The sequence below is a fragment of the Dermacentor silvarum genome, chromosome 4, assembly GCF_013339745.2.
Source record: "Dermacentor silvarum isolate Dsil-2018 chromosome 4, BIME_Dsil_1.4, whole genome shotgun sequence".
NCBI lineage: Eukaryota > Metazoa > Arthropoda > Arachnida > Ixodida > Ixodidae > Dermacentor > Dermacentor silvarum.
In genome coordinates this window covers 182814287-182836511 of record NC_051157.2, presented here as the reverse complement: position 1 = coordinate 182836511, position 22225 = coordinate 182814287, and the positions used below count along the sequence as shown (strand labels likewise).

The 22225-nt window shown below is 48.3% G+C and overlaps 1 protein-coding gene across 3 annotated transcripts in view; it reads left to right on the top strand.

Moving 5' to 3' along the window:
- LOC119450826 (mediator of RNA polymerase II transcription subunit 7) overlaps positions 1-13576 on the top strand; it is a 38765-nt gene extending 25189 nt beyond the window's left edge. For all 3 annotated transcript variants that reach the window (XM_049666259.1, XM_049666260.1, XM_037714321.2), the window contains exons 4-5: positions 1202-1557; positions 8982-13576. In XM_049666259.1, coding sequence (XP_049522216.1) covers positions 1202-1557; positions 8982-9158 — 533 coding nt within the window. In that variant the 3' untranslated portion in view covers positions 9159-13576. The remainder of the gene's footprint in view (positions 1-1201; positions 1558-8981) is intronic.
- The last annotated feature ends 8649 nt before the right edge of the window (positions 13577-22225 follow it).

Sequence of the window (22225 nt, the reverse complement as noted above, 5' to 3'; positions counted from 1 at the left end):
ATCACCGAAAGCCGTCTGAATCTTCCGAATGGTTTCAACTTGGCTGTCGCCCAGTTTCTGGCAAAATTTGATGCATTAGCGCTGCTCCAGTCACTCTGTCATTTTCCTTGCATTAAAAAAAAACGACGAGAGCACTGCGCACTACCTCACTGAAACGCTGCGTCCCAGCGACTGACGCTCTCGGAAGGCGGGAAGAAATTCGCGCATGCACACGAAGGTTCAAGGTCGGCTGATGCAAGCGCGCTTGTTTCATATCCATCAGGTGTTCGCAAAAAAAAAATAAGGTCGGATACTTTTCTAATAGACCTCACATAGTCACTTGTCAATAAATAGTTCAGGAATACATCCTGTGTCGGGACTTTTCTAGCAGACCTCGTATTGTCACTTGTCAATACTTGTCAATAAAGAGTTCAGGAATACATCCTGTGTCGGGACATTGTTGGTGAGTAAAAATTTTGGTGAGAGCATTGGTTCGAAGCTGCACGTGACAGTCGCACCTTTCTGCTCTTGTGGTGTTTCTACGACACGGTGTTGCATTCCTGTCTTGGGCATATAGTTTGACACTGTCACCACCTTTCTTCTCGCTTCACAAAGCTCTCTTCGCTGCCTAAGGGGTGGTGTAATTATGGACAATATGTGCATTTCAGGCATAAGTCGGCAAACTCGCTCACGAGTTCAGACTCGGACCAAACCATGTGTTTGAGCCTGGGTCAGCCATGCTGAGTAGTATTTTCGCGAGTCTGAGTGAAGCTGGGTAAGTAAAATTTGGTGAGCCTGATCTGAGTGAGCCCTAAGTAAAAAATATATTTTGCAAGCGAGTTGTGTTCATTTTGCTGACCTATTGTAACAGGGAAACTGGATGATTGTTGATGTAGTCACTTGGTAAGCAGTATGCTGGCCTCGGCAATTGTCTTTACAGTGCAGTTTATAGGTTTCTACATTGGAGCAGCACAGTTTCATTCAGCCATCACCATCAGTGTCTGCAATGATTGTCACCTAACAGTCGCTTTGCTTTCTGGGCCCAGGTTCCCCCAGTAAGCGTTTTTTCTCTTTTCAAGGCTGTTGTCTTAACCTCCGCACTGTTACTAAGGTGTGACAATTACCGCGTCATCATTTTCGCACTTATTGATGGGGTCTAGGATAGCCCAAGGCCTACTGGGATAGAAAGGTTGAACTCGGCAGACATGCTCGCCTTGTGCAGGCTACTCCATGTTTGGCGTACCTTTCCACGGTGAGGAGCCCATCATTCGACCCCTGGAGAGTCAGGGCATCCGGCGGCTCTACCCGCAGAACTACGAGCACAAGAAGGAGCTGAAGAAGCTCAACCACTCGCTGCTGGTCAACTTCCTGGACATGGTTGACGTTCTGATCCGCTGCCCCGACACCTCCAAGCGGCTCGAGAAAAAGGAAGACATGAGTCTGCTCTTTGTGCACATGCACCACCTCATCAACGAGTTTCGGCCACACCAGGCACGGGAGACACTCCGGGTCATGCTTGACATGCAAAGGCGGCAGCGGCTCGACACGGCGCACCGTTTCCACAAGCATCTGGACAAGGTGAGTGCCTTCAATGGCGAAACAAAAGATCACTTTCGACTGATAATTACTTTCGACTGATAAATTACCGTATTTGCATGTAAATAATGCGACCATAAATTATAACACAAAGCAGGTCTTTCGGTCCCTCAAAAAAAGAAAAAAAATTATATTGAGAATATAACGCGACTGATATCTCAAAGAAACGGGAAACAATAAAAGTGGAAGCCCCCAGGGGTGCTTTATTCATTGTTACTGCGAACTGCCGTTGTAAAATAAAGTGAAAGGACGAGTGCATGCACAATTTAGTTGTCACTGCCGATGTCTTTGTTGCTGTCGGCGAGAACAGCGTTGTCCTCCATGCCACCAACTTTATTGGACAGGCAGCACTTCAGAAGTACCAGTGGCACAATCAAACACAGCGAAGCCTTTCACACATTGCACAGTAGACTTGGAAGACTGGAGACTGGTTGCTTGGTGCACCTGCACAACAGCGCTGGTTGTCATGCGTTGTAACTGCATTGATGCAGCACTAACAGTGTCCTAAGTCAGGAGAAGAAAGACGCATGAAATGCACAGTGGCAGTGCATGTAGGAGGGCTTCATACACGGCAGCGATTGTGGCGGCGCCTAGTGCAGTGATGCTGCCGCTGAGCCAATTGCGCTGAACTGCACCAAGAGGCGTACCCTGCTAGATCCTGCTGCATTTCATCAAAATATGAGAAATCTAGCTGTGCGCCCACCCTGCACCGAAACGGCTGCTCAGACTTTCAAAAACGGAACTAAGTTCACACCATCAAACGCGGCATGGTGTGGACCAGCAGCTCCGCGGGGAGGACATGGTGGACAAGCCAGGCATCTTCATTTTAGCCTGGGGTGCAATTCTGAACGTTGTCAATATTCGCCATATTGCCAAATTTGGAAATGGCGGCATTTTGAGCCAATCAGAGAGGCCCTCTGGGCACGTCTGGTTGGCTGAAAATGCTGCCTTTACAGAATTTGGCAATATCGCAATGCCCAGAATAGCACCCCTGGATTGTCCGCCACATGTGGGTTGCTTAGGACAGCGCTGCTTTTCAGGTGGCAGTGAGCAATTGTGCTGGTGCCAAGCAATGTAAAACGGTGACTGAACTTTCGGACGCTGTACGGGGTCCCACTCCATTTTTCGAACATAATGCGCACAATGTCACAGACATGGCATCTGTGAACGAAGTTGCTGCTATTCAATTTGTCACCTTTCCCCCACTTTCGTTGGCGAGGCAATTTCATGGCTCTAAGAATGCCGTATGGCTGCTAATAATATTTTGGTTGACTCTGCACCAAACTGCAAGTTTCGTCTCTGGATATTGACAAACTGCGAGGAAATCTACTGCGCAAGAATACAACACAAAGACGTTGTAAGGGACGCAGACTAGCACTACTTTCAACTACAGTAAAACCCCGGTGATACTATCACGGCTGGTATGAATTTCGGTGTGATACAAATTCGTAACATTTCCCGACCGAAATACATTGGTCTTAGTACGAAAAACATTGGGCTGTTGCGAACGCATTGCCACACCGCTGCGGATCATACGAACGCGTGAGCAACAGCGGCGGCGGCGGCGGCCGAGCCAGCGGAGCGAACGGCACAGACAAGCTGGCACAGCGTGATCTTGGCGGGATCCATTGTTGCTGTGCAACCGGCTACGTCATGCAGCTGTGCAATCTCTGATTGGTTCCCCTGTCGAGCGGACCGGACCACATCCCAGCCTAGGTGATGCTTTGACCTTTGACCAGCAAGAAAGAAGACGGACTGCTGCAGCAGCGACGATCGCGGCAGCAGCCACAATGCCCAAAACGCTCCCTGCACTCGACATGTTGAGGCGTTCAGTGGCGTGCGAAAACATTCATGAGATCATGTGCACGCACTTTTACGCCTTCCAGAAGGCGATCGTTGGCGATTTGGGCAAGAAGAAAACGTACACAGATAGTAAAACCCCGTTGATACGTTTTTCAAGGGACCACAAGAAAAAAAAGTCACAGTTGCGCCATAATTGTCTAATTATCCGCCAACTTCGTTCTTGACGCCTTTCATGCGCGACCTCCCCCCCCCCCCTCCTCGAACACATCACCCCAGTCTTCACCCCACTCCCCTTTTTAAAGTTCTTGTCCGTTAGTCACTGTCGCACTCTTCAACATTCACTGGATTGTTGAATGGCACGGCGGCCCCTAGCATTCCTGTAATTCTGTTTCTGCGTGAACTTCGAGGCCATTCACCTACCAGCCCTCCCACCTGTTTGTTGTGGCAGTTTCTTAGCTTCCATGGCCCAGCACCTCCGTTCTTCATATATTTTGCCGCGTGCAAATCAGCGTTCTGTAAGTCTTTCTTATCCGGTTTCTTGCCCTTTTTTTATTCTTAAGAGTGTGTATAAACTATAGACTAAGAGCAAACTGTTTTCAAGTTCATGAACATAATGAAAGTCAGAGACAAGGGAAAGAAAAAAAAAAGGGAGGGGGGTGCTTATTATGCATTTTCTAGTCAAGCTTGTCTCAATATTTTTGGAATGCTTTTCTTCGGCGCAGCGTGGTTGACGATTCGGTCAAGTACCAGAAATGAGAAGCTCTTAGACGACACAAAGGCCTGGTGGAGAGCAACAATGCCCCCAAGTTTCATGCATACGCTCGTCCCATCTTTACTGTGTGTAATTTTTAGCGCTGGTCCTCCCTCAGCAGTTATGGTTAACACGATCCGTAATGAGGTAGAGGCGCGTCATGAGTGGGGCCGCAATGTTCTGTGCTGAGAGAGGGTGTCGCCCCTATGACAACCCCAGCCCTTCGGACTACCACTAGCTCTCGCCTTGTGTTAACATTCAAGCTTCCCCTTTCATTCATGTCGTTCTTTCGGATCCCACCGCCTGAAACTTCCTGTTCTGTGGGAAAGTGGCGAAGGGGGTTTCGTCAGAAAATTTCAGAAGGGGGGGGGAGGGAGTTCGACCCCCCAACACCCCCCCCGCCCTTGGCTATGCCAGTGCCACAGGGTTACTGCAGTGGGTGAAGTTGGGATGGGTATTGACCTGTTATTGCAGGACAAGCAGTTGAAAGCATGAAACAACTGCACTTTTTGTCCGGGAAAGGTCGTATAATTTTTGTGAAGCAGTAAGTAATGGTGCAACACAAGAAATTGGGAGTGCAGAAACAGAACACTTAACCATCTACGCAGCAAAATGTTAGCAGTCAGAATAAAAAAAAAACTAAAATACATGGAGGGCATCTGTGCAATTGTCCAAGTTTCAGAAGAAAAGGTTCAGTCCCTGTAGCTGCAAGCATAAAGCAGAAACTGATTTTGCAAGTGAGCTTGCTACATGGCTGTGCTTACTGAACCGTGTAGTTTCCTTTGGGTATAATCAAACGACAAACACAGTAAAGTGAGACCTACTTGACGGGACTCTATTTGCGACTCCAACTAAATGCTCGCCTCCTAGCGGCCATGCCAAGAACCAGCCAATCTAGGTTCAGCCTCAGGTTCTCACATTACAGTGTGCGCTGCAACATTGCCCCGTTCTCAAATTGTCGTGATGCCCCCACGTACAAGCCTGAAAAAGAAAAAAAAAAAACGGGTGTTGAAAGAATTTTGCTGTGTACCATTATGGGCGTGTCATCACAGTGGAAAGACGGCAATATATGACTTCATTGTTTCCCTAAAGAAGCAGACAACGCGCATCGGAGGCAGACATGGATAAGAATCTTACACATTAAGAAAAGGTGACTGATACTATGCTGGTTTGTTCAACACACTTCACTTGGGACAACAGACCGTTGCTTTCTTTGTATATATTTTAGATATGTTGCTTTAGAGTGTACATTGTTTAGGTGGGTGCTTTAGTAAATTAGTGATGCAGGCTTAAGCTTTATTTGGTTTTGTTAGTTTAGTTTCCTGTCCCTGCATTAGTTTTACTAATGCCTTAAGCAGCAGGAATATTGTCACTAATGTACTTTCGTCCACAGGCACCGGTAGCAGGAAGAATAATTAGCTCGATAGGTTCTGAAGTTGATCCTGACACATGTTATGCGGCGAGGCGACATCGTTTTCATAGCATGCTTTAATTTAGTGTTGTAAGCAGAGGATGCTGTTTTCTCATTCAGCATGGCGAGTTGTCAGTTTATTTGCTTGCAAGAAATTTACAAGCAACTGCAAAAAACTCTAGTTTCAGGCTTGGAGCATTCGACCTGGCCACAGCGCCGCTAGCGTGCTTTCCGACTTTGGGTACACAGCTAAATTCTATTACAACTGGTTCGATTAATTTCCAAGTCATGCATTTACACTAATAAAAGTGACACTGCTCAAAGGAAACACCTCGCTAAATTTTGGAAACCTGTTGGAAGAAATGCAACTTGGTCTGATTGGTTGTTATTTACTTCTGACATTTCAATGGGGTTTGAGAATTCCTCCGGGCGTCTGGTGTCTGCTGTGTTCCCAAGCCTGCACCCTACCTCGAACACTGCGTACTGTGAGCACGAACAAGCAGCAGTCATCAAAGGCAGGCTACCTTATCATATGTGTCAGCTAACTACTATGAGAAGGTGTACCCCAACTTACAAATGAAACTCGTTTGTTTTTATCCAAAGACAGTTTTTCCAAGAACCAGTTTTTTGCCACATTCTATCAGTGCATGATATCTGTATTTAGCTTCTGAAGGCATGGCAGATTCTACTGCCTATAAATTGTGGGATGCTATGTGATATACTGCAACATGAGTCACAGTGCAGAGTTGCTTATATGAAGGTCAAAAACAGTCAAGTATCGTATCTGTAGCAGTGGAGCAACACCTCTAACAAGTGATTGCACCTTTTGGGGGCTCACTTGAGAGGCTCTTAAAAAAAAGAAGGCTGATGCAACTCGGTAGGCAGGCTGGGCATTTGCATGCACAGCTCGACTATTTCCAAGGTTTCATCGCTGACATCCTTGAGGCCGATCAAAATAAGGTAATTGGCAGCAAGGGCACTTTTAACATTTTCGGAGGAGCTATTAGACGGGAATCCAACATCTGAGGCTCGACATCCAAGACCATTCTATGCCACAAGCGAGAAACTTGAGCACAGCACCAAGCGAAAGAGCCGTCATGAACCTGGATGTCGTAGCCACGTTTGTTTTCTGGACAGTGTTTCCTGCACAAGTAACTGATCCTGGAGTTTCCAATTGCTAAATTCCAACTTTGGTTACATTTTGTTAGATATGTGCAACCAGAGTGGAATTTCTACATTCTCAGGAGTGGTACTGGTAAGAATTACATTTTCAAATTGGGTTCTCACACATGAATGCCCAGTAAAGCTGGAGGTAAGCTCACGTGCTTCAGTGTGTGGCATTTCTTCTTCCTTTTCACTTATTTGTAGGAATTAACGTGATGGCGGCGAACGAGCCGTGCCGTCGTTCCTACTCAGAAGGCACCGAGCCGAGCGGAGGCTGCGGCGACCAGTGTCTCAAGCTCCTGGAACAACACTGCGCGTGCCGAGCTTGCGCTTCGAGCACGTGCGGCGCTTCTTTATTGTTTTCTTCCTTGAGACTCGGCGCTAGGCACCGGTTGGGAGCGCCGACCAAAGCGCCCCGCGTTGCAGCGTCGGTGGGCGCTACAGGGCCCCCCACCCAGACGGAACGTCGATGAAGGAAGTGAGAGAAGCTAAGTTGGATCCTTGTACTCTAGCCTGCATCTTAGGTGTGCCTGTTGCTGGCGCACGCGCAGACGTCCTTGAGGCAAGCGACTCTGGCATTCGCTGTTGGCCTTGCAGGGCTGTCCGATACGTTTCCGGCGGTGGTCTGTAGCTTGTCGCAGGTCTTGCCCTTCAGCGAGCGGACAAACTCGAGAGCACAGTCGCAGTGGTAGCCGAGGCCGGCGGCGGCCCGGCAGGTCAGGTGCTTGGCCTTGAGGCTCACGGGCTCGGATGGCTTGTAGAGGTAGCGGCCCTCGCTGCACGAGGCCCCGCGAGGCTCGCACTGGGCGTTGCTCGTGCAGGTGTCCTCAAAGATGGAACCAAGCGCAATGGTTGCCTTGGTGACTTGCGCATCGATAGGGCCGTGCATTGAAAGACCAACTTGCCGTTGTCGGAGGTAAGCCTCTCCAGCTGGTTGATGGCGATCTTGGAGACCTTAACGGGGACGTAGTTCTTCACGGTGCTTAGGGTAGGGCGGTTGATGAAGTTCTCCAGGAGACGGTCGTTTACGGTCCAGGTGATTGTGGCGTAGTACTTGTACAGGCGTGAGAGCTGTGGGCCCCTGGGAGGGTGTTACCAGTGTGTGGGAATGCGCGCGCAGTGAGCTGCGCATCGATGCATCACTCGAGTTATAGCCGCGCAGGCCGGGTTGTATGTAACCACCTTTGCAGGCTGAAGGGTTGTTCGAAAGTAATCCCCCGAGGGGGACGGCGGGTTAAGCGGAGCTTCTCCCAAGCGAGCACCCCTGAAAAAAGCCGGGCGTCTGGCCGAGGGTCGCTTGTGCTCGATTTGTATTCCGGTGGGTAACCGGTGGCCGCCTGGTTTTGAACCCGCAACCTCCCGCAGCCGAGGCGGACACTCAACGACGAGGTCACGGCTGCGGTGACTTACGGCGCTGCAGCTTTCCAATATCGAACACGGCGCCGGATCATTGGTAGGACTAGTGAGGCTTAGCTGCTGCACGGGCGCCCGGTGGAACGTTCCCTCGAGCAGAGCCCACTGACGGTCCGCATTGTGAGGGGCCGTGGGCCGTAGGGCTGCCGGCGTCCCCGAGCCGGAACTGGTCCTCGTAAATGTCGCTTGAACCATTAGGGCCAGGGTCAGGCCAGTCAGCGCTAGGCGCAGGGCCATGATCCGAGGAGTGAGAGTAGCTGACGTGTCACCGCTCCACGTGGCCGGCGTGCTCGCACCGTGGCCGGCGTGCTCGTACCGTGGCCGGTGAGCGCCGTTGCCGGTGAGTGCCGTGGCTTGGTGAGCGCCGTGGCCGATCACGTCCGGGTCACCATTGTAGGAATTAACGTGACGGCGCCGAACAAGCCGCGCCGACGTTCCTACTCGGAAGGCACCGAGCCGAGCGGAGGCTGCGACGACCAGTGTCTCAAGCTCCTGGAACAACACTGCACGTGCTGAGCTTGCGCTTCGAGCACGCGCTGCGCTTCTTTATTGTTTTCTTCCTTGATAGTCGGCGCTAGGCACCGGTTGGGAGCGCCGACCAAAGCGCCCCGCGTTGCAGCGTCGGTGGGCGCTACATATTCACCTACAAGTATGCAAAGGTTATATGAAATCTATTTTGCAAATGCAAAAATGAAAACTCAAAACTAACGATGACATGCCTGTTGCTGCCATTGTTTTGCAAGTTATACTTATTTGAAGGGGTAGCCTAAGTTCAGTGGGCTGTTTGTTGTGCTCGCAAAAAGCCTGGCTGCTCGGTGAAGGGAATGAAATTTGACGGCTTTTCGATGGCTCTGTTTTGTGCAGGTGCGTGAAATTCTCCAGAATACCCTGACCATGCTTCCCGAGCCAGAGTCCCTTGCAGCCTGGCAGCAGCCAAGCGAAGCCACCATTGCGGCCTGCCCAAGCCAGGGCTCAGTGTCCATGCAGGGACACTGCCTTAGCCAAGACCGCATCATGTGCGGAATAGTGGATGCACTGTGACCATTGCCGCAGCCAGCACTTGCTGCGGGCAACATAATGCCCATGCACGAAGAGGCACCCAGAAGCTCAACAAACTGATGGGAAGGGAGGCGAGGCGAGGGGGGTTCTACTCCAGAAGCAGCTGCTTACGCGCCTCTTGAAAGTGATCTGCAACTTGGAAGCAGTGTCAGTGGTCTGCTCCATTGCTTCCTTTTTAATTGGTTTCTTTTTCCCCAGGAATGAAGTTGTCCCAAGTGAAGTGTTTCAAGCAAACCAGCATAGTATGAGTCACCTTTTCTCAATGTGTAAGGTTCTTATCCAGTGATCTGCCATGTGGACAAAGTGCAACTAGGACCAGTAGCGTCATACACGCTGTGATTTCGACGTTTAGTTCATGTTTGAAGCCAGAGACAACACAAAGGTCAATTCGCTCGCTGCTGCTGTCGCACCTCCTCACTCCAGCCTTTTGACAGCGAGTTTCTGCGGTCATCGAGCGAGATGTATTCATGTTTACCTGTGCACGTGTGACACCGTACTTGTTAATTTAGTTAGTAAGGGAATGTTTACAAGTTTATACGGCCAAGGAAGCTATTATCCTTAGTTTGTATAATTGTCTAATTTGCTATCGCAGTCGATGCTTAGCCTTTTGGGCGAAACTGCGACATTTTTTCTGGGAGATGTGTTGAAGCGAGGTTGAAGAAGCATTCGGTCGCCTTTGTTTTTGCTCTTCATCATGCCAGTGTTGTGACAGCAAGTGTTTGCGGTTGTCGAGTGAGATCTGTTCATGTTTACCTGTGCGTGCGTGAGTGTGTGTGAGTGAGTCCCAGTGAACTGGAGCTTGCATGAGTGAGTTTTAAGTCTGAATTGCATGCAGTTCCATGTACTTTTTTTGTACACAGAAGTACATGTGAGATTGACTCCGTGTGATCTTGAGTGAACTTGTCTGCATATCCACAAGCAGTGTCCTTTAGAACCAGTAAGCTTGTGTGAGGAAATGCACACAGTGGTTCAACAAACCAAGTTGTACTAATGCAAGATGCCAGGACACACAGTAAATTGTGGCAGCCTATTGTGAAATATGATCCTATATCTCCCAACCTGGCTGGCATTGAGTGCTGTGTCCATACTAATAGTCGTAGGTCAGCGTACTCTCCCATGCTCATTTCACAGGTGAATGTGTGCGCAGGAACTGTCAGTGGGTGGACATAAGTACAAAAGCTAGGAAGTCTTCCCGCTCCCTCTACAGTGGTTTTCGAACCTATGAGTCTCCTACTAATCACGTACAACGGGGTTTTAGAGTTACTGAAGGACGTTAAAGCTCATTCTGCTGGCAGGCATTACGGAATACCAACCAGCGTGTTGCATGCCTGCCGTGATGCTATCGCATATTTTGAGTGCTGTTATTTGATAAATCACTCAACTGTGGTTCTCTGCCGCAAGACTGGAAACTAGCCAATGTAACCCCTGTTCATAAAGGTGGCGCCAGAAATTTCCCTTTGAATTACAGACCTACATCCCTGACGAGCATTTGCTGTAAAGTCCTAGAGCACTTCATAGCGCTGTCATCAGGCATTGAGAATGTAATACAGTTAAACCTGCTTATAACGAACCTGCATATAACGAATTCCTGGATATAACGAAGTTTTTCTATTCCCCGCCGTTACTCCATAGAAGCACATGTATATTTGAGACCTCTACGTAACGAAGTGTCAGCGGGAGACCCCCTCGAAATAACGAATTTTCCCCGCCGACAATCTAGAGATTTCGCCCCAAATTTTGTCATTTTTGCACGAGCAGCAACCGGAAGCACATTCACCGCCGCGACGGAATGCGAAGCTAGCGCACGTGTGCGTGCGAGCGAGCGTGTGCGAGGCGGGCTTGCATCCCTCGACCCGGCGATCTTGACGCCGCGGGCGTGACCTTACCTCTCCCTTCATTCAAACCTGATCCTGCCGCTTGCTGCAGCTGTCCTAGCCCGCCAAGCTGGCACTCTCCTTTTCCAGTTGATGTTGCCGACGTGCTGGCAGACGCTGTAACACATCACACTCGATGAGCGCGGACACGTGCTGTCAAACGCTGGTGTGGAAGCGCCGCTGCAGAAGCGAGCGAAGTGACCTTCGTGCTGTTGTCTATCGCTTCAACGCAAACTGAGCGCAGAGAACACACAGCACCCACAAAGCTATGAGCCGCCGACGCACCTACACTGCGTAGGCTCTGCCCCCAACGTAAATCGCTTTCAAGATACGGCCCGCACGACCCCGCGCTGCCGCGCACTACGCAGCTGATGCCAGAGCACAACGCCGCCCGCTATCCCTTGCCCTTCGCTCCCTCGCCGGTGCCTCGAGCGCAACAGAAGGCGCGCTTCCTCCCTGCTTTTCTTGCGCGCGCGAGATTTAGACGCAGTTGTCGGCTCCCCTCGCATGTTTTCACTCGCACATACAGCATACGGCGCGCGGCGACTGCGTTATCGCCCTTGGACTTTATACGGAACATCTATGAGCCAAAACAAATTTTAGGGCCACAATGCATCATAGACACCATCTTTAGATAGCAAATACGGATCTCAAGGGCCATATTTTTGCTTGCGGAAACCGAAAATACGTCATAGTTGTCGCCCCCGGCACTTAGGGCGGCCAATGCCATCTTCAAGCCACCAAGCCAAGCGACATGAAAGGTCAAAACGGCCGCTCGGGCCGGTGCAGGGTGGCAGTTCGCAACGTATGATGCGGGAACGGTCCCACAGTTGCGACGCAACAGCAAGGTTACCAATGCATTGGGTTCTATGGGAGCTGTGCCAGGACCGCCCGAAAACGACGTAACAGCCGGGAAAACGCAGCACCCGGGTACGTAACAGCGGGGTTCTACTGTAATACTAAACAACGTTACGACGCCATCGCGACGCTCGCTCTTCATTTCCGATGCCTCGCGCTTGTGCGAAACGACACGCGTCCACGCATCCAGTACTTGGTGTGACATTCCAAGGATGAGTGCTTCGACGAAAACGGGTGCGCATTACAATTGAGGACGCTTTAGAATTAAGTAAACACGGTAAGTGTTTCTTTTTCGAATTTTCGTGCCGAACCTGCATATAACGAAATCCTCTTTATAACGAAGTTTTTCGGGAATTTGTCAATTTCGGTATATCCAGGCTTAACTGTAGCTACTTCACAATCTGTAAGCATAGGTTTTGATCTGGTCTATCTTATACAACGCAGCTCCTAGAATTTAGTCATGACCTCATCTCCAACTTTGACCGAGATTAACAAGTGTAGGGCATGTTCTTGGACAGAACATGCATACACTTGGGAGAAGGCCTTTGATGTGGTCCCGCATGCATTACTGTTTCACAAACTATCTTTTTTTTGTTTACATGACACCATACTTGAGTGCATAAGAATTTATCTTCATGATCGCAGACAACATATATTGGTGAATGGTTCCCAATCCTTTTGTCACTTCCGGTGTTCCGCAGGGGTCCGTTCTTGGGCCCCTGGTTTTCCTCATGTTATATAGTTGAAGGATTAACCTGTAAAGTATGCTGATGGCTGTGTGGTGTATCATAGTGTTAATAACATAAGGGATGAGTCGTATCTTCTAAGTGACTTGAATTGTACACAGTAATGGTGCAAAACGTGGACTGTCACTGAACCCTGCTAAATGTCATCAAATGACCTATTGATATTTCTTGTGGAGTAGACCTGAAGAATACCTTGGCGCATCAGATCTTACCTGACCAAAACTGGTACAGTGCGTTTCTTCTAAAGCCCTCTGAACATTAAATTTGTTAAATCAAAATTTTGAGAAGGCACGACCAAAAATTAACGAAATTTTATACTTCAACATGTGAGGTCGATCATAGAGTATGCATGTGAGGGCTGGGATCCCCAATTTAACAAAGCATGCCAAATGTTGCAATGTGTTCAGAATCGTGCCTCCTGCTTCGTTTTGAACAACCATGGCTCTTACGTTGGTATCGCGTCCCTAAAAGGCTAGCTCGAATGGGATCCAAGCTGGATAAGCTTGAACTCCTATATAGAATTTACTCGAACCAATCTGTGCGGATGCATACCTATCTTCTCCACATTTTGGAGAATTTATCATGTTCAAAAAATTTGTGAAATAAAATGGTGCACTTTGGTTCCTAAAAAGTGATTTTGCCCTCTTACAAATACTATGTCGAACAAACTACCCTAGGGAGGTATTGATATTAATTCTGAGACGCAATTTTGCTGTTCCTTGATCGATCCATATTATGTATAGCTATCACATTTATCATGTTGACCTGTATTTGTTTTGTTATTATATTATGCATGCCGTTTTTTCTCACTTCATATTTTGTATATTTTGTTATACCCCTTTGTTGTAATGCCTTAATGGGTATGCAGATATTGTAAATAAAGAAAAAGTAAGTGGGCGAGAGTATGAACTTGCCAGTGAAAGTGAGAGGAAGTGTCGCTGTGTGAGTGTACTTGAATGCGAGTGGGCAAGAACCTGAAATGGGTTAGTGCCTGTGGCCTTAGGTAGCAAACCTGCTTGTGAATATAGGTGGGCAAGCTCCAGTGAGTTCCTGCGTGGGTGGATACCAGAGTGAGTAATACCCGTGCCACACGGGCAAAGTAAAGTGCACTTTGAGCGAGTGCACTTCGCAGCTAGTGTCATTCGCAGGCTGCCACATGGGAACGCTTAGTGACACCCGCTGCAGAGCGCACTCGCCGGCCGAGTCTATGGCCGGCAGCACATGCAGTAGAGGGAGAGTGTACGAACACAAGCACGTCGCTGTTGTCGAGAGTATGTGCAGTTCGCACATATCAAGTGGCGAAAATACTTTATTGAATAATTAATAACACTCATATATAGTATTTTTGGAGCATTTTGGTTTGATTTGTTCCTTCTAACAATGAGTACGAGCACACTGTGAACGAGAGGGCATGTTCTCGCTGTTTCAACTTCCGTTGCTCAAAGACCATCGAGATTTCGATAGAGTTGTGGAGTGCTCTGTTGACTCGATAGACTCTACGGCCTTCGAAACCGCTCGTGTAGCAGCTCGAACTTGACCTTTGAGTCAACTGACTATCGGTTGGAAGGCCTTCCAAACGCCCGTGTGACACGGGTATTAGATCTCTATTTAACATATACTGTCATCATATACTGCGCTTTAGCCCAGGAGGAAACTAACGATAGTGAAAAGGCCTTCCTCACAGTCATTGATAAATGCCATTAATAATAAAACAGCACTAATACTTTGGCCTCGGCATGAGACGAGACTGAATAAAGGTTGATTTTGTAGCATTCATTTCTTGTAGAGAAGGACAAGTAGCCAGGATGAATTCGGATCGAAGTGGGTGGCACCATGTTGCACAATCATGTCAACTGGCACAAGCTACTGCACAGGCTGTCAGGTGACAAGGAAAAAATTTCTGAGCAGCCCCGTATCTTGAAAGCGATCCGCTATGGGTACAAAGTGCAAAAGTGCATGCGCCGAGTGCCGGTAACTTCGTATGCGCTGTGCTTTCGACGTTCAGTTCGCGTTTAAGCGAGACAGCACGAAGGTCAATTGGCCCGCTACTACTGGCGCACTTTCTCAATCGTTTTAAACAGCTTCCGCAGTCATAGAGCGAAATGTGTTATGTTTACTGGTGCATGCGTGACACTGTGCTTCTTTATTTAGTTAGTGAATATTTACAACTTTATACGGCTGATAAAACTACTATCCTTACTTTGCATAGCTGTCTACTAATTTGCTATCGCAATCGATGCTCTGCCTTTCAGGCGAAACTGACTTTTTTATAGGTTCTCCCGGCCTGCAGAAACTATGTCATCTCTAGTGGGTACAGTTTCTGCACGGGCTTTGTTAACTTCCCGTCCTGAGTCTGAACTCGGCAGGCTCGTACCAATCCGTCACGTCCAGAATAGACCTCAGTTATTCTTCCAAGTGGCCAGACGCATCGTGAGGCATTGGGTTCCTCGGTGATCACTATGCCGTCCACCTTCAAACCTTTATTTGTCGATGTTGGGTAATGATGCAAACGAAGTTCGAGTAGATTCTCTTTCTTCCAATGAAGCCACAAGTGTTTGAGAAGCTTGTTCGGGTATCGTAGTTTTTTAATGAGGTCTCCTTGGCTTGTCTGCAAAATTTGGCTCTGGTGTTCCTCGCCGCCATACCCCGGTTTACCCAACAAAGATTTTCCGACTAAACAATTTGCTGGACAGATCGGAGCAAGCTCTCTTGCGTCCGTGTACGTATAGGTCAGTGGTCTAGAATTACAGCCACCACTTCCACCAGTAATGTTAGTGCTTCGCTATCGAGCGTGTTTTCCAAGTGAGTTGCATAGTGCCGACTTCATTGACCGTATCAATCTCTCCCACCAACTTCCACACCATGGTGCACTCGGTACAATGAACTTCCATTCGATGCGACGGGAAGCAAGGAAACTGGCAAACGGTGAGTCATTCATAACGCTCCAGAAGTCTTGCAAGACCTGTGATCCTCTTTTGAATGCCAGGGCGTTATGAGCATAGATAGATAGAGGAAGACCGTTGTTGACGGGCCACTAGTCAGTTCAAGGTGCACCACTCTCTTACTTGCGCAATTGAAAAGCAAAATCAAAAGACTTAGTGGTGCCAGACTCAAGCTCCCTTTCTTTTACGTAAAGTGGGCCTGCAAAATCTACTCCCACAACTTCGAAGGGTTGAGACATTCTAAACCTGTGTACGGGTATAGGAGCATACTTCCCATTTGTCGGTTTTGCATTGTATCGTTTGCACAAAAAAGCCGCAGTTTCGCCCGAAATGCGATGCATCAATTGTGATTGCAAATCTAATACTATACGGAGTAAGGATAGCAGTTTTATCGGCTGCATATACTTGCACACAATCGCTTACTAACTGAATTAACAAGCATGGTGTCGGCGCGCACAAGCAAATATGCATAGATCACACTCGATAACCGCAGGCAACCACTGTCAAAACGCTGGCGTGAGCAAGCGCGTTAGCTGCAGCGAGCGAAGGTTCGTGCGGTCTATCGCTTCAACGGAAGCTGAGTGGCAAAAGCACAGCGCATACAAAGGCAAGAGCCGTGTGGAGATCGATTTCAAGATATGGTGCGCGCGACCGCGCAAAGTACAAGTCGGCAGTTGCTGGCAGAGTAGAAGCCGCACCTCCTCCTTCCCGCGCTGCCTTCCCACTTTCCTCCTTTCGCGAAGGAGATTAAGTCGCCAATTTCCCTTGCGCCCGGTCGCAAGTTAAGCATTTCGTGCCGCAGCTAAACGTCGCCTCCCTCCCATCTCCCCACGACCTTTCGCTTGACGGAAGACGTCGCGTTTTCTCTCCGCCGTGCGTTCGCTCTCCGTGAAAGCGTTAGGGTGCCTCGATGCTCAGCGCCGCCGTCCAGGGTGGAGACAACCCCGCTGGCGCCGCCATATTGTGTCACACGAGCTGAGACTCAGCTACGCTTGCGTTCATAAAGTGTTACTCGCGGCGCGCTTCCAAGTGCTTTGCCTTGATGAGGATTTTTTTATCGGTGTCCCATCTGCATATCTTTATAACCAATAGCCGTTAACTCGTCGAAGGTCGAAGACGTAAATGTATGGCGCCGGGAACATGCCCCAAGTTGCCTAATTCAATCACATTTAATATGCCGTGTGTATGTTTAAAATACGCACTGATTTTTTTTTTTTTGCGCTTCGATGCTTGGTATATAAGGTTTGCGACCCCCTGTGTGTGGAAGTTTTTCTTTTTCGCTGTTGTATTTTGGTTTACACGTCACGCCTCCTTTACCGTGGCCAGTCACTCGCGCACGGCGGTTAGTTTCCCTTGCGTCGCGCGTGCTCTTCGCGTTCGTTGCAATTATTTGACAATATCTACACGCAATTTAGCTTTTTTTGCCCACAAAACTGTGTGCTGACAGGATTAAGCTGGTGTAAAAAAACTGCGATGTGAAAATAAGGTTTAGTTAGTGCTGTAGAGAAAAATGTAACGTAACTTGCCTGTGTCAATCTTGCGTAGTACACACAAGAAATCAAACGATGCACAAAATACATTTACTTATAATGTCTAGTACAATCAATCATGAAAGAGATATGTACATTAAAAATTATATGTACTGTGTGGCGCCTGAAGGTTATGTTGAAAGACGAGATAAAAAATTAATTCGCAAGGTAGGCTCGACACACACAATTCGGGGTAGGGAGAGTTTTTTTTTTTTATTTATTCATTACATGGGGGGGGGGGTTTCAAGTGAGTGCATCAACCTTATTACACACAATATAAATCGAAAACAAGAATGCAAACAAGAAAACGCAACCGCGGGTAATATTAATCAAGATATCCAGCCAGATATCCAGCCAGAATACATACATCAGCTACCATCGAATACGTCGCATCAGCCAAACACATCGATGGCGAGTACAGAACATTTCATAAATAACCATTAGAACACTGATAACTACATTGAAAAAATAAACAACACTGCATACATATCACGTACAAAAACCGTAAATGAAACTAAGAGAGTCAAATACAGATTAGCAATGTTTTTCACTTAGAAAATATAGTCCATGATGATGTAGGGCTGTTGACTTTAACAGACGGCGCCCATCCTGTTGATTTCCCTCGTACTGGTCCTCTTCAAAGTGTTTCTAAGTACAGGTAAAACAACAAAAGTGATTATTGATATGAAAAGTTGCCTTGTAAATACTGAGAACCCATTACAGTGCTTAAAAATAAATTTTAGCAGAAGCAATGCTGTATTACCTCGCTTCACACGTTTCGAAGAAATGCACAGGCTACAACAGACACCATGCCAGAAAGCGCCGAAACATTTTGGTCCCATGATGCCCCTTAACTCTACTACACCTGGGCATACCGTGCACAGGCATTTAAAGACCGTCACAGTACCCACTACGATCGGGAATGAGCACGAATGGCCATCGGCTTACGATCACCACGCTACAAATATGTACAAGTCTAAAAAATCAACTATGTAACGTAACACCCTGAGGTCCGCAAGATATCTCCTGAGAAATCAGAGAAAATCACAATGTTTCGCTTACCACGTACAAAACAGCCGCTCTCCCCAGACGAAGCACTGCGTTCTTTAGTCCCAAATAACCAGTACCGAAAAAAAAAAAAAGAAACAAGAGACACACACGATGTGTGCTTCCCGTGAAAAAGGAAAACAGGTGGCTTACGTGACGATTCGTAGCTAATGTAAGACTATTTCGCGGCTAAGCATCTTCGTCAGTCCTTAAAATAAGGGTACAGACTGCGCCCATCAAAACGAAAAAAGCCTATGCGACGCGCGCTCGCAAACCATACGCTCGCTCCTTGAAAGCGTGCGTCCCTCGCGCAGCTTTCACTCTCACATACGGCGCGCGGCGACGATTTTATCACCCTTGGACTTTATACGGAACCTCACGGCTATGACGACGCCGACGGCAGAAATCCGCTTGTAGTGTCCATGTAATTGCTATCGCAATAAAACGCGTTGATGACCCTTTTGGCCTCTTGCCTGGCCTGTATAACCTAAAATCTTTGTCGCACTTGCATCATTGTGCTTGACACGTTACCCTGTAAAACACGGCTGTGTGTATCTGTCATAATCAGTCTTGTAAACGCATGCTTACACGGAAAAGAATGACATGATGTCAGTGATTCCACTCCTGCGCCAAATGGGATTTACTGCGCCATCCTGATACAATCGACGAAAATTGCGCCTAATTGCGCCATACAGTCTTGGATTTGACGGCGTCTATCGCCGACAATTGCACCCCCGAGTATTAAAACGTGCAACGTCGAGCCTTGTTGCAACCTTAGTTGCGAACAGGAGACGAAATAGTACTAGCGCGTGCGTCCCGATTAAGCCACAGCGCCATGGACGGCGCCGACGCGGCGTCTGCCTTGTAAGGCGGCTCGACGGCAAAGTGCGGCTCGTGGCTTCAAGGTCAATTGGCGATTCATCGGCGGACGTTATGCACTCCGGAAATGCAGCTAGTGTAGTAGAACCCCGCTGATGCGTTTTTCATGGGACCATAAAAACGCAAGAGCCGAGAAACGGGAAAATTGAGAAATTAGATTAGTGTTGAACTGCACACAATATTATTTTAATTCTTACGTGTGAAAAAACAAGTCGTAGTTTCGCCCGAAAGCCGAAGCATCGATTGCGAGTGCAAATTAGTAGACAGCTATACAAAGTAAGGATAATAGTTTTATCGTCCGTATAAACTTGTAAACATTCGCTTATTAACTATATTAACAAGCAAGGTGTCAGCGCACACAGGCGAACATGAACACACCACACTCGATGAGCGCGGACACGTGCTGTCAAACGCTGGCGTGAGGAAGCGCCGCAGCAGCAGCGAGCGAAGCGACCTTCGTGCTGCTGTCTATCGCTTCAACGCAAACTGAGCGCCGAGAACACGCAGTACGCACAAAGCTACGAGCCGCCGATGCACCTGCACCGCCCATACTCTGCCCCCAACGCAGATCGCTTTCAAAATACGGCCCGCGCGACCGCGCACCGCCGCCCGAGTACAACGCCGCCCGCTATCCCTCCCTCGCTGGTGCCTCGAGCGCGACGGTTGGCGCACTTCCTCTTTCTAGAAGCTCCCTCCGCTTCCTCCCCGCTTTTCTTAGTTGCGCGCGCGATATTTGGCCGCGGTCGTCGGCTCCCCTCACACGCTTTCACACAGCATACGGCGCGCGGCGATGGCGTTATCGCCCTTGGACTGTATACGAAACATCTATGTGCCATGACCAATTTTAGGGCCCCAACGCGTCATTGCCACCATATTTAGATAGCAAATACGGATCTCAAAGGCCATGCTTTTGTTGGCGTAAACCGAAAATACGTCATAGGTGTCGCCCGTGGTACTTTGGGCGGCAAATCCCATCGTCAAGCGACATAAGAAGTCAAAATGGCCGCTCGGGCAGGTGCGGGGTGGCAGTTCGCAACGCATGATGCGGGAATGGTCCCACAGTTGCGACGCAACAGAGGTGTTACCAATGCATTGGGTCCTATGGGAGCTATGCCGGTACCGGCCGAAAACGAAGTAACAACCGGGAAAACGCAGCACCCGGGAACGTGACAGCGGAGTTTTACAGTTGCTTGTTTGAAGCGCGCCATGATATGTGATTATAATAACTGCATGCCGCCAATGTGTCCATCATTTTTGTTTCTGGATATCCCGAATGACATCTAGAAAAACTAGCAATATATGAAACGATATCAATTTGCGTGTGTGTGTTGCATGCACAGAAGAGCATTCTTTTCTCCACGACATCTGCAATGGATGCAAATGTTTACCAAGCTTCTCATAAGAACGTACGAATTATTCAGGTTTTTGAATGTAAATTGCAACTCGCGTTTTCGAAATACTTCAGGATGTGAAAAATCAGCTGCTCCCAAAAGCCAAATTGCCTGCTCCAAAATGCTCCAAAATGAAGTTTCTGATGCTCCAAAAATTGATCCAAATCAGAAGTCCGCAGTAGCATCACTGGGATGTTTATTCTGGTAGGTACCATCCATCTCTTGAAGTCCGTGAAGGCGAAGTGCTCCTTTTGGACCAAAGAATGGATGCAGATCTCTCAGCGCAGGATTCTTGTTAATGGCATTTCCGAGCGATAATTGAGAGATATCTTCTTTGAAAACTTCTTTCTGAACCCGAAGAATCCATAATTCTTCAGCCTGCCTAATTTCCGCTGCACAATTTTTTTCTTGACAGGGTTTTCGTGTATGATGGCATCTGTCAACAAATCGTAATAATAGTCAGTGATTCGTAGTAACTTCTGTAAATCACTGAATCTCGTTAAATCGATGAACGTGTCTGTCACGAGTAAAAGCAGACGACGCTCGGTGCGTACTTGTCTCGTGCGTTGGCGCCGAGAAATCAACAAAGATCGGCGCCGAGCTCGCGCTCGCGAGGGGGGCTCGAGCATTAAAGAAGGGTCGGGCAGTCCCAGTGGCGCACCGACGGGGAGGGGGGGGGGGAATTCGGGGGTTGTAACCCCCCCCCCCTGAGGCCGACTTAACCCCCCCCCCCTTTTGTTTAACCCCTTTTCTTTCCTTACGCATTTGGGTACTGCAACTAAGATGTAAGACGCGCAATCGTCTGCACACTCGCAAAAAGCGCATTTTTTGACAATTTCCCGTGAATAAATCGAAATTAGTGCTGTTTAGATGGTATTGGCAAACTGTCAACCCCCCCCTGGCAGAGATCCTGGTTGCGCTACTGGGCAGTCCCTTCCTGGTCTCCACTGTGTCTGGATGCGTCTTACGCTGCCCCGGAACCCATAGAAACCGACGGCCACAACGGCACGTCACAGTGTCATCTTTCTTTTGGGCCTGTGTGAGGACATTAAACACTGTAGGCTCAGATCCTAGCTCAACCTTTTCCTCTGATACTATAGTTGGTTCTGTAGGCAATTCTGAAATCAGTCGCATGAGCCATTCTGGACCACTCCACGAGATGCGGCTTTCCAGAAGTGCATTTGCAGGTACACCGTGTGTGAGCATGCCTGCCGGATTCTCTTGTCCTGGACAGTGACGACATTGTTCGGGTATTGTTACACTCGAAATTTCCCTCACTCTGTTCGTGGAGAACTGGTTCAGTTTATCCTCGCTTCCTCGGATGCAGCTGAGAACAATAGTAGAGTCAGTCCAAATAATACAAGGAAAATGTCGGAAATCCCATGCAGATCGGATGTGCTTCAACAACCTTGCTCCGATAACTGCGCTTATTAGCTCCATCTTCGGCAACGTGAGGGTCTTCATCGGTTCAACTCGACATTTTGCTGCTGTGAGTGTTGTAATGGACTCGCCTTGCAAGTTTGTTCTTCAGGATGCACCATACGCTCTCAAACTAGCATCCAGAAAAATGGAGTTCCGTCATATCCGTGATTCCTTTGATGCTGCTTCTTCCGCAGCATGGGATCGAGCGAAGCTGTAGGATGTCCGTGCACCATTCACTCCAAGGCGTACAAATTTCCTTGGGTAACTCTTCGTCCCTCGAAACTTTTCGAATCCACAATTGTTGAAATAGAAGTTTCGCTGTCACTGTGAAGGGTGAAAGTACTCTAAGAGGATCAAAGAT